The sequence below is a fragment of the Hyperoodon ampullatus genome (genome assembly GCF_949752795.1).
Source record: "Hyperoodon ampullatus genome assembly, chromosome: 11".
Taxonomy (NCBI): Eukaryota; Metazoa; Chordata; class Mammalia; order Artiodactyla; family Ziphiidae; genus Hyperoodon; species Hyperoodon ampullatus.
The window spans coordinates 74422361-74435144 of record NC_136924.1 but is presented as its reverse complement, the minus strand read 5'-3'; the positions used below and the strand labels follow the sequence as shown (position 1 = coordinate 74435144).

The window sequence follows — 12784 nt, the reverse complement described above, 5'->3', positions numbered from 1 at the left end:
CTATAAACAAATACTTTCACATCTTATAAAACAAGTCTTAAGTATAGCCTATAAAGAGTATAATATTTCTTATTACAACTTACACTTTTTCAGGTCTACTTGATTTTCTCTAGTGTGATTTCATTGAATGAAGAATTCATAATAAAATTTCATCTTCTCTCAGAGGCCATTCAACCCCTAGGACAACTTGCAGGAAGCTGGGTCGCTAACTCCTATAAGGTGTTCTCCATTACAATTCCCATAGCAAGTTAATTTTTTATTATATACATTCACATTAAAACCCTAAGTGAAACAGTGAAGTGTTTAGTAGCTTTTATTCAATACAAAATGTTATATATATATATATATTATTCATTTATTTGAATCCTTAATGAATAACATAAAATTTGACTTACTGTTCCTGAATTAGTATATTTCTTCTTTTTTCCTTTCTTTTTGGGATTTATCACCTTAAAGAGCAGATAAAACAATTACAATGTCAAGTTTTATACTGAAATATTTTTAAAATGTGTAGTTCAACCTGGTGCCTTTCACTTCTTGTCATGAAGGCATTTATTTATTCTTACAAATGCCTTTAGTATGACTCCTAGATAGTTATCAGCCAAAATTTCTCTGCAAAAGTTACTAGTGATCATCTTATATCAAAATATATTTTCAGTAATATTCTTTCAGTAATATTCTTCTCAGTAACTTTATGCATTGATTATCCTACCCATTTACATCTTCTTGATGTGAGAGAGATTTTTAATATTCAAGGTCCCAAATAATAGTGATTGCTTTGTAGAAAAACTATGGGTTTCTCTAATAAATAAAATATATTCAAGAGACATAATACTTTTTATTTGATTAAATGCACTAACATGACAAATCACCCAAATGTGTGAATATTTATGGGAGCTCTACTTATTGCTTTATAATGGTAATAATTTCCATCAGACACATAATAATGTGTAAAAGTTTGGAGTCCTTGTGGGAGTCCTGGTGGGATTCACAACGGTTCACAAACTTAGAAATAGGCTGACTGACTGAGGACCCAACTGTACACCCTGAAAAGGAACCATGGCCCAGGACCACCCTACTGAACAAAGGTACTGGAGCCAGTCTCATCCACCCAGCACCGGACATAATCCACACTCACCTGAGCCCCTATTAACAAGCACATCGACTGCAGATCCCACAGTAGACCTATCAACAGCCTTAAAACTAGCTCCAAACCAGCACAACTGCAATTCTGAAGGTAGTCCCATAAGCCTGGGGAACCACCAGGAGAAGGTCTTTACCTGCCAAAATGAATCTGTAAAGCAGTAGGAGGCGTTTATTTATTTACTTATTTGTTTTCATTTTAGGATTTTATTTAATTTTAAGTTGGGTCTTAAATGTTATTATCCATGGTCTTTTCATCATCCCATTTAATTCTGCCTGGCTGAGAATCATACCCTACAATGTAGTGAAGCTAAGAAACCATCCATAGGGACTGCCTCCTCTTTGTCTCATTTTATCGGTAGTTATAAAGACTCTTTACAAGAATATAAAAGTAACTTGTGTGTTTTCTTTTTTGCACACAGCCTTTAAAAGAATAAATGTAGAAAAAGATTTTAGCCATTACTGGAGTCAAAAACAACAAGAACCCAAGCCTAATTACATCCCAGCACCCACAGTTGCTAATTGTTTCCGTTCCTTAGATGCTCCTGCTGCTTGGGTTGTTTCTGGTTTTGTTTTTAACATTTCGTTTTGTTTTATTTTATAATTTTTTTCAATTTTGTCCTTTTTAGTTTTTAAATTTATTTTTTTTTATTGAACTGTAGTTGATTTACAGTGTTATGCCAATCTCTGCTGAACAGCAAAGTGACTCAGTTTTACATATATATACATTCTTTGTTTAATATTCTTTTCCATGATGGTTTATCTCGGGAGATCAGATATAGTTCCCTGTGCTATACACTAGTACCTTGTTGTCTATCCACTCTAAATGTAATAGTTTGCATCTACGAGCCCCAAATTCCCAGTCCATCCCTCTCTCCCCACTCCCTTGGCAACCACAAGTCTGATCTCTATGTCTCTGAGTCTGTTTCTGTTTTGTAGATAGGTTCATTTGTGCCATATTTTAGATTCTACATATAAGTGATATCATATAGTATTTGTCTTTCTCTTTCTGACTTAGTATGATAATCTCTAAGTTGCATCTATGTTGCTGCAAATGGCATTGTTTTGTTCTTTTTTATGACTGAGTAGTATTCCACCGTATATATGTACCACATCTTCTTTATCCATTCATCTGTCAATGGACATTTAGGTTGTTTCCATGTTTTGGCTATTGTGAATAGTGCTGCTATGAATATAGGGGTGCATGTATCTTTTTGAATTATAGTTTTGTCTGGGTATACACCCAGGAGTGGGATTGCTGGATCATATGGTAATTATATTTTTAGTTTTCTGAGGAACCTCCGTACTGTTTTCCATAGTGGCTGCACCAACTTACATTGCCACCAACAGTGTAGGAGAGTTCCCTTTTCTCCACACCCTCTCCAACATTTGTTCTTTGTAGATTTTTAAAATGATAGCCATTTTGACTGGTGTGAGGTGGTACCTCATTGTAGTTTTGATTTGCATTTCTCTAATAATTAGTGATTTTGAGTATCTTTTCATGTGCTTTTTAGCCATCTATATGTCTTCTTTGGAGAAATGTCTATTAAGGGCTTCTGCCCATTTTTTGATTGGGTTGTTTGTTTTTTTGTTGTTGTTGGGTTGTATGAGCTGTTGGCATATTTTGGAGATTAAACCCCTGTTGGTTGCATCATTTGCAATTATTTTTCTCCCCTTCCGTATGTTGTCTTTTTGCTTATTTTATGGTTTCCTTTGCTATGCAAAAGCTTGTAAGTTTGATTAGGTACCATTTGTTTATTTTTCTTTTTATTCCTATTGCCTTGGGAGACCAACCTAAGAAAACATTGGTATGATTTATGTCAGAGAATGTTTTGCCTGTGCTCTCATCTAGGAATTTTTTGGTGTCATATCTTATGTTTAAGTTGTTAAGCCATTTTAAGTTTATTTTTGTGCATGGTGTGAGGGTGTGTTCTAACTTCATTGATTTACATGCAGCTGTCCAACTTTCCCAGCACCACTTGCTGAAGAGACTGTCTGTTTCCTATTTTATATTCTTGCCTCCTTTGTCAAAGATTAATTTACCATAGGTGTGTAGATTTATTTCTGGGCTCTTTATTCTGTTCCATTGATGGATGTATGTCTGTTTTTGTACCAACACCACTTTATTTATTGTAGCTTTGTAGTACTGTCTGAAGTCTGGGAGAGTTATACCTCCTGCTTTGTTTTTGTTCCTCAGTGTTGGCAATTCTGGGTCTTTTATGGTTCCATATAAAATTTTGGATTATTTGTTCTAGTTCTGTGAAAATGTCATGGGTGATTTGATAGGGATTGCATTAAAACTGTAGATTGCTTTGGGTAGTATTGCCATTTTAACAATACCAATTCTTCCAATCCAAGAACATGTGATATATTTCCATGTCTTTGAATCCCCTTTAATTTCCTTTATTAATGTTTTAGAGTGTTTTATAGTTCTCAGCATATAAGTCTTTCACCTCCTTGGTCAGGTTTATTCCTAGGCATTTTATTTTTTTGGTGCAACTTTGAAAGTTATTGTTTTGTTTTACATTCCTTTTCTGATATTTCATTGTTAGTGTAAAGAAATGAAACCAATTTCTGAATGTTAATCTTGTATCCTGCTACTTTGCTAAATTCATTTATTAGATCTAGTAGTTTTTGCATGGAGTCCTTAGGGTTTTCTATGTATAGTATCATGTCATCTGCATATAGTGACAATTTTACCTCTTCCCTTCCAATCTGGATACCTTTCTTTGTCTTGTCTGATTCCTGTGGCTGGACTTCCAATTCTATGTTGAATACACGTGGTGAGAGTGGGAATCCTTGTCTTGTTCCAGATTTTAATGGGAAGGCTTTTACCATTGAGTATTTCACCATTGAGTATTCACTGTTGAGTATTATATTGGCTGTGGGTCCATCATAAATGGCTTTTATTACGTTGAGATATATTCCCTCTATTCTCACTTTGGTAAGAGTTTTTTTTTTTTTTATCATGAATGGATGTTGAATATTGTCAAATGCTTTTTCTGCATCTGTTGAGATGATCATATAGTTTTTGACTTTTCTTTGTTAATGTGATGTATTGCATTGATTGATTTGTGTATGTTGAGCCATCCTTGTGATCTTGGAATGAATACCCCTTGATCATGGTGTATGATATTTTAATGTGCTGTTGGATTCAGTTTGCTAATATTTTATTGGGAATATTTGTATCTATATTCACAAAAGATATTGGCCTGTAATTTTCTTCGTTGGTGGTATCTTTGTCTGGTTTTGGTACAGGGTGATGGTGACTTCAGAGATGTCTTTGGGAGTGTCCCCTCCTCTTCAATCTTTTGGAAGAGTTTGAGAAAAATAGGTGTAAGTTCTTCTTTGTATGTTTGGTAGAATTCACCTGTGAGGCCATCTGGTCCTTTTGTTTGTAGCGAGATTTTTTTTTTTTTACTACAGATTTTATTTCACTTCTAGTGATCAGTCTGTTCAATTATATCTTTCTTCTTGATTCAATTTTGTTGGGCTGTATGTTTCTAGAAAGTTGTCCATTTCTTCTAGGTTGTCAAATTTGTTGGTGTATAATTGTTCATGGTATGTTTTCATGTTGTTTCTGTATTTCTGTGGTATAAGTTGAGATTTCTCCTTTTTCATTTCTTATTTATTTTTTGGGGGGGGTTCTCTTTCTTTCCTTTTTGGTGAGCCTGGTCACAGGTATGTCAACTTTGTTTATCCTTTCAAAGAACCAGCTCTTGGTTTTATTGATTTTTTGTTTTTTACTGTTTTTATAATCTCTATTTTATTTATTTCCTCCCTGATCTTTATCATTTCCTTCCTTCTGTTGACTTTAGGTTTTGTTGGTTCTTCTCTTTATAATTCTTTAAAGTGGTAGGTTAGGTTGTTTATTTGAGATTTTTCTTGCTTTTTGAGGAAGGACTGTATTGCTAAGAACTGCTTTTGCTGCATCTCATAGATTTTGTATGGTTGTGTTTTCACTGTCATTTGTCTCAAGGTATTTGTTAATTTCCTTTTTGATTTCCTCTTTGACCCATTGGTTTTTTAGTAGCATGTTGTTTACTCTCCATGTAATCATTTTTTTCTCATTTCTTTTCCTGTGGTTGATTTCTAGTTTCACGCTTTTGTAGTCAGAGAAGATGTTTGAAATAATTTCTATACTCTTAAATTTGTTGAGGTTAGTTTTGTGCCCTAGTATGTGGTCAATCCTAGAAAATGTTTGATATGCACTTGAAAAGAATGTGTATTCTGTTTTTTTTTGCATGTAATATCCTGAAAACATCAATTAAGTCTAACTGTTCTGTTGTATAATTTAGGATCTCTGTTGCCTTACTGATTTTCTCTCTAGAAGATCTGTCCACTGATGTGAGTGGGGTGTTAAAGTCTCCTACTGTTAATGTATTCCTATCAATTTCTCCCTTTATGTCTGTTAGTATTTATTTTATGTATTTGGGTACTTCTATATTAGGTGCATATATGTTGATGAGTGTGAAATCCTCTCGTGTATTGATCTTTTTTTCATTATATTGTGTCCTTCTTTATCACCTTTGCTTTAAAGTCCATTTTGTCTGATATGAGTATTGCAACACCCTCTTTCTTTTCATTTCCGTTTGCATGAAATATCTTTTCCATCCCTCGCTTTCAATATATGTGTATCCTTTGCCCTAAGGGGAGGGGGTTTCTCTTGTAGTCAGCATATTTTAAGCTCTTGTTGTTTATCCAGGCTGCCACTCTATGCCTTTTGATTGGAACATTCTGTCCCTTGACATTTAAGGTAATTATTGATACATATGTATTTATTGCCATATTAGACCTTGTTTTCCAGTTGATTCTTTGTTTCTTCTTTGTTCCTTTCTTTTTGCTTTTCTTTTGTGGTTTGATCATTTCCTTTTATTTTATGCTTGCGTTCTCTTCTTTTTGGTTTTTGTGAATCTCTTGTATGTTTTTGATTTGTGGTTGCCCTATTTTTCAAGTACATTAACCTCTTCCTATTTCTGCTTGCTTTAGACTGATAGTCATATAGATGGAAACATATTCTAAAAAAACCCCCAAGAATCTGCATTTTCTTACTCTCCTTCCCCACATTTTATGATTTTGATGTCCTTTTTTACATCTTCATATTTATCCTTTTGCTGTTCCTTGTGTTTATCATCACTTTCACAGATAGGTTTTTTTCTTTATATTTTTTATCTGCATACTGGCTAATTTAAGTGATTTACTTTCAAATTATGATTTCCTCTTTCCTGTCTCTTCTTGCTCTTTTTCTGTTTAGAGAAGATATTTCAATATTTCTTCTAGGATAGGTTTAGTATTGCTGTATTCTTTTAGTTTTTCCTTGTCTGAGAAATTCTTTATTTCTCCTCCTATTCTAAATGATAATCTTGCTGGGTAGAATATTCTAGGTTGCAGATTTTTCCCTTTCAAGACTTTGAATATACTTTGGTACTCCCTTCTAGCCTGCAGTGTTTCTGTAGAGAAATCAGCTGACAGCCTTATGGGGGTTCCTTTGTAAAGAACTCTTTGTTTTTCTTTTGATCCTTTAGAATGCTCTCTTTATCTTTAACTTTTGTCATTGATGTAGGTCTTGATGTAGGTCAATATGTCTTGATGTAGGTTTGTTTGGATTCATTTTGTTTGGGACCCTCTGTTCTTCCTGTAACTGGATATCTGCTCCCTTCTTTAGGTTTGGGAAGTTTTCAGCCATGATTTCTTCAAATACCTTTTCAATCCCCTTTTCTCTTTCTTCTCCTTCTGGAATCCCTATTATGCATAGATTGGCACACTTTATATTATCCCATTGGTCATATATATATATATATATATATATATATATATATATATATATATATATATTTGCATTTGACATTCTATCTGCTGTTCTGATTGGGTAATTTCCATTATTCTATCTTCCAGATCACTTATTCTTTCTTCTGCATTATTCATTCTGCTACTCACTGCCTTTAGCTCAGCTTTCATCTCAGCAAATTAATTTTCTAAATTTTCTTGGCTCCTCCTTATAGTTTCTAGTTCTTTTTACAGTAATCTGCATTTCTGTCCATAGTCTTTCTTAATTCCTTCAGTATTTTCATTATCTCCTTTTTGAACTTGGTGTCTATTAGACTGAAGAGATCTGTTTTATTGTTCCTTCAGAGGAATTCTCTTGGGCTTTTAATGGGAGTGGTTCCTCTGCTTCTTCATTTTGCTTATATTTCTCTTTCTCTGTGAGTTTAGGGGAAACAGCTATCTACTGTAGTGTTGGAGGGCTATTTATATACAGGAGCCTCCCTGCATAGCTTGTATGGGTTTATTATTTTTTTGTCATGAGGGCTGTTTTTGGTTTGGATGATTGCCATCTCTTTCCTCAGTGTGTGCTGGCCATTTTCCCCTTGATAAGGGTTGTGCAGGCATGTGGCTCATATAGGCTCCCAGGAAGGTGGAGGCAGAAGTTGGCTCTGGGTTGTGGGACCCTTGGCAGCCATGGTAGGTCACACACCTTCCCAGGGAATCTGGGGCAGCAGTTGGTGCCCAGTCACAGGACTCTCTCTGGTGGTGGCAGGCTGTGCATGCTCTCAGGAAAGCAGGAGCAGTGGCTGGCTCCCTGTCACAGGACCCTTGGCAGTGGTCTGCACCTGCCTCTGGAGTCCGAGATGGCAGTGGCAGCTTGTACCCACCTCTGGAGCTCATATAGATATCACCTGAGAGTGTGTGTGGAGAAAGGAACTCCCATGACAGACCCACCCCTCTCCTCTCATGCCCCCTAAAAATAGCACCCTCCCTTTCTGGTGGGCCCAGGCCTCCTCTCACACCACACTCTACCACCCTCAGGCTGTCTTCATGCAGCCAACCCCAGTCCTCTCCCCCGGGTCTGACCATCAAAGCCCAAGCCTCAGCAAATAGCCCCCACCTGCCCCAGCGATGAGTGTCTCAGGTTGTGGAGTGTTGGGTGGATGGCACTGACCATGTGTGCAGGTCTCTCTGAGCTTTGCCTTCTGCAAACCAGTTGCAGTGCTCTCCTCTGAGGCTCCAAAGCTCCCTCTCTGTCCTTGCTGGTCTCCTTGCCAGTAAGGGGACTTCCCAGTGTGTGGAAAACTTTATCCTTTCACAGGTCCTTCCCAGGAGCACAGGTCCTGTCCTGATTCCTTTCTCTCTCTCTCTCTTTTCTTTTTTCTTTTGCCTTATCCAGAGATTTTCTTGCCATTTGGAAGGCTGAGGTCTTCTGCCAGAATTCAGTAGAGGTTCTATGAGAATTGCTCCAAATGTGGATGTATTTTTGATGTAATTTGTGAGAGAAGGTAAGCTCCATGTCCTACTCCTCCACCTTCTTGATCTGATCTCAAGTAAGAGGTTTTTAAAAGCTCAGGCATATTGCTGGGGATCTAGAAGACCAAATGCTTGTGCAGGACTGTATGCATGGCCAGAGAAGACCTTGAGGAAGCCCTAATCCTTCAATTCTGACTGACTTTGAGTCTCTGTTTAAACAGCAAGTGAAAACCAAGGCAGAATTTTATACTTGGAGCATATAAGAAGTGCACCAACATACACAAATCTGTCAAATCATGTGTTGACCACTAGCTAACAAGGCATAGACTGAAATGACCCACACAGCAAAGAAAACAGACTTTACAGAATTACTCCAGGAAAGTAACTAAACAAACAAACAGCAACAACAACAAATCCCAGAAAAGCAGGGGATCTGATCTCCAGTGTTATTATATTTTATTTTTTAAAACTTTCCAACATTCAACAACCAAAAATACAGGACATGCATAGAAACAAGAAAGTATGGCCCATACAGAGGAAGAAAGCAATCTATAGAAACTGCCCCTGGGAACTTGTAGATATGGGATTTATTTAATAAATTCTTTAAATCAGCTACTATAAATATGTTTAAAAAACTAAAGAAGCTATATATAAAGAAATAAAGTATGAAACAATGTCTCACCAAATAGAAAAATCAATAAGTAGGTCAAAATTATAAAAAAGAACCAAATAGAAATTCTCAACTTAAAAAGCACGGTAACAAATGAAAAATTCGCTAGAGGAGCTAAATAGGACATTTGAGCTGGCAGAAGAAATAATGAGTGATCTTGAAGATGGGTCAGTTGAGATTTTCTAGTTTAAGAAAGAAAATGAAAAAATATGAACTTGTGAGATATGATCAAGCATAACAACATATATATATATATATATATATATATATATATATATATATATATATATATATATATATATATATATATATATATATATATATATATATATATATATATATATATATATATATATATATATATATATATACAGGGAAAACCAAAAGGAGAAGGGAGAGTGAACGGGGCAGGAAGAATATTTGAAGGAATAATGGTTGAAAATTTCCACGGTTGCCTCAACAAAACTGAATCCTTACATGTGTGCAGAAAATGAAGTTTCCAGTGTATTGGACCAAGAGCTAGCTGTCCATTGAAATTCTAAAAGTACATAGACATAACACATAATGTTCCTCCAGATTTTCTTCAGACTGATCTCTTCTATTGATAATATGAATAATAAGAATACATTTTTATTTGAAGTTATGGCACAAGTATTCATGCAGGTATTTAATAAGGAATAATTGTTACTAAGCTTATTTGTCATAACATCAGATGTGACACCAATCTCATTAAACAAGCTTTGTTGGATAAGAGAGATACAAAGAGAAGAAGACATTTTAAAGCTAAGGAAACTCAAAATAATTGATCTCTGGAGCATTATGTGACTGGCAGTAAATGAGTTCTAAGTACAAGGAGAACTAGTATTCATGTGTTGTTTCTCCTCAGCCTTGAGGGTTTGGAGAAAAAACAGGCATCCATATAAGTACAACCTGTCTTATTTTACTTCTACTGTCTATTTAGAGCCTTAATATTCTGTCCCCGAAAGACCCAGATAGAAAAATTGATCCATTACTCCAACTTTGTCTTTGCCTGGGGTAGCTTTCTTGGGATAAGTTTGCTGCACCACACTCTAGATATCTCATAGTCAACTAGGTATATATAGCACCTATCAAGATAATCTAAATGCCTTTTACGTGTTTGTCTCTCCCATTAGACAGTGAAATTTTCATTCATTGCTCCATCCTTGGGAGTGTGGAATATAGAAGTCATGTCATAAATATTTTATTCATAAACTAATAAATGAATGAATGCATGGAATACAACTGCTTTAGCCTAGTAAGAAGGTGATAGGAGAAGGAGATTCCTCCACTCTTAACTTAAAGGAGGTCAATTTTAGTGTCAAATAGTGTCAATCTGGCAGGAAAGAGTTATCATTATTTACTAAGTACTGAGATATTCTCCTTTGCTAATGATGTATATTAAATTTAAAAAATCACAGAGGGAACTTCCTGGTGGTCCAGTGGTTAAGAGTTCGCCTTCCAATGCAAGGGGTGCGGGTTTGATCCCTGGTTGGGGAGTTAAGATGCTACATGTCTCAGGGCCAAAAAACCAAAACATAAAACAGAAGCAATATTGTAACAAATTCAATAAACATTTAAAAAATGGTCCACATCAAAAAAGTCTTTAAAAAAATCACAGAGAATGTACAGATAACAAAGCTCAAGGATTAACAGTGCTAGAACATACCTTATGCTCAACACATATCTAGTAGTTAACTGGCAAGATAGGTTTAAGGCAGAAATAACTAGTGTGTTTGCTTTAATAACTTGGATTTCTTTAATGACTGAATCATACTTTCTCATTTCCTTCAGTCTTCATCTAAATAAGAGGTAAGATGCTCAAACATACTAAACAAAAAAACGACTTGTTATGTAACACAATGCCTACACAGAAAATTTTTCTATTTTTATTAAAAAAGGACTGAGGAAGAACTTACGAAGGCAAAACATAAAGGCTGAAGCTCAAAGAAGAATAAACTTGTATCTATATTGAATGTTTTTAAAATAAGAAAACGTTTCATAGGCAAGAATTTTTAAATCACTCAAAGTAGATTCGAAAGACCACGTGATTTGAAGAGAAATACTATTATTTAATCTCAAAAACCAATCTGCTCAATAAATTTAAAGATTCGTACACATATTGGTAACCTTTGGCAATTATCTTTTGTAAAAACCTATACTTTAAAAGAATAAATATACTTATTCCAGAGAAAAATAATAAAAAAATAAAATTCCTCTTACCTCATATATATTGAACTGTGATTGCCCTCTAGAAAGTTCCCTATAGCTTGTTGTAAATTCTCCAATGAAATCATGACTAAAATTAAGGGGAAAAATATACATAGTATTAGTTTTCATACATTTGTTAATTATGTTTTAAAACTTTAAAAACTATAGTTTAATCATGAAAAATGCTTGATATTATTATGAACATAGCATGATAATTTAAAACACACTGATACATAATTTCATTGTTCTTTAATTGTTAAGTATACCCAAAATTACATTTTGTTAGTATTCAAAAAATATTTAACTTATCCCACCAATGCTAATATTTCAAAGAGGTATATTAGGTTTAATAACTCATATCTCAAAAGCATTTTATCATCTATGCTATCCAAATAATTAACTATTAATTAGGATGAAAGTTTAAGACACTCAAAGATTTATTATTATCCATATCAATAATCACAAATATAATAAACAAAATCTTCAAACTTTTCTATGACCAGGATGTAATAGGACACTAGTTTTAAAAGGGACATTATTATTATTATTATTTTTTTTTTGCGGTACACGGGCCTCTCACTGTTGTGGCCTCTCCCGCTGCGGAGCACAGGCTCTGGATGCGCAGGCCCAGTGGCCATGGCTCAAGGGCCCAGCCGCTCCATGGCACGTGGGATCCTCCCAGACCGGGGCACGAACCCGTGTCCCCTGCATCGGCAGGCGGACTCTCAACCACTGCGCCACCAGGGAAGCCCCAAAGGGACACTATTTTTAAACATTAACATAGAGAATATTCACCAAGCCTTATACTAATAATTTTAAAATATATTGTTAATACAAAACATGGTTATTCTAAACTTCTTTACCTTAAAGCAATCATCACTGCCTTCTCAGAAACAGAAATTCTACAGGTGCCTTCTCAGTTTAGGTGTGGAAGGGTAAGGATTGAGAAAGCATATGTTAGTTCTCACTATAAAATCCTTACTAATGTGATTACTGAGGCTGGCTTATGCAACTGTAAAACAGATGTTATGCATTCACCGGTTTAGAAGTGACGTGTATTCTACTACTCTGCACTAATTTAATGGTCAACACTAGGTTGAACACACACTGCTGAGAAATAAACATAAAATGCTGGTATTTGGTGCAGTGGTGAAATGTAATGCATCAGAGGAAGAAGATCAAGACTGTAGGAGCTGAAGTAGTATAACAAACATAGGGGGTGTTGTCACTGCTATTTGTATCATAAGAGTTTAAGCTTGGCCCATTTGCTTGCAAATGTGAGGTGTTTATTACCATAAAAATGGATATTTTCCCCAAACTCCAGGCAGGTTTATGCTTAACTGTGATTCACTAAAATCCATAAACCTTCCATAGACCTGATGACCAGTAACAAGCAACAAGCAAATTGTGGCTAGCCAACGAAACTACTGATTGCTAAAGCTGGGATTTCAAAGGAAAATTTGCTGCCATTAATTTAAGTAGCGTTTTTGTAACAAAAAA

The 12784-nt window shown here is 35.2% G+C and overlaps 1 protein-coding gene across 1 annotated transcript in view; it reads right to left on the bottom strand.

Moving 5' to 3' along the window:
* The window catches only part of CPNE8 (copine 8), a gene marked incomplete at both ends in the record, with an annotated part of 219565 nt that overhangs the window by 66703 nt on the left and 140078 nt on the right, over positions 1-12784 (bottom strand). The window contains 2 exons of the mRNA XM_079714215.1: positions 396-449; positions 11297-11372. Of these exons, the coding sequence (XP_079570341.1) occupies positions 396-449; positions 11297-11372 (130 nt within the window). The remainder of the gene's footprint in view (positions 1-395; positions 450-11296; positions 11373-12784) is intronic.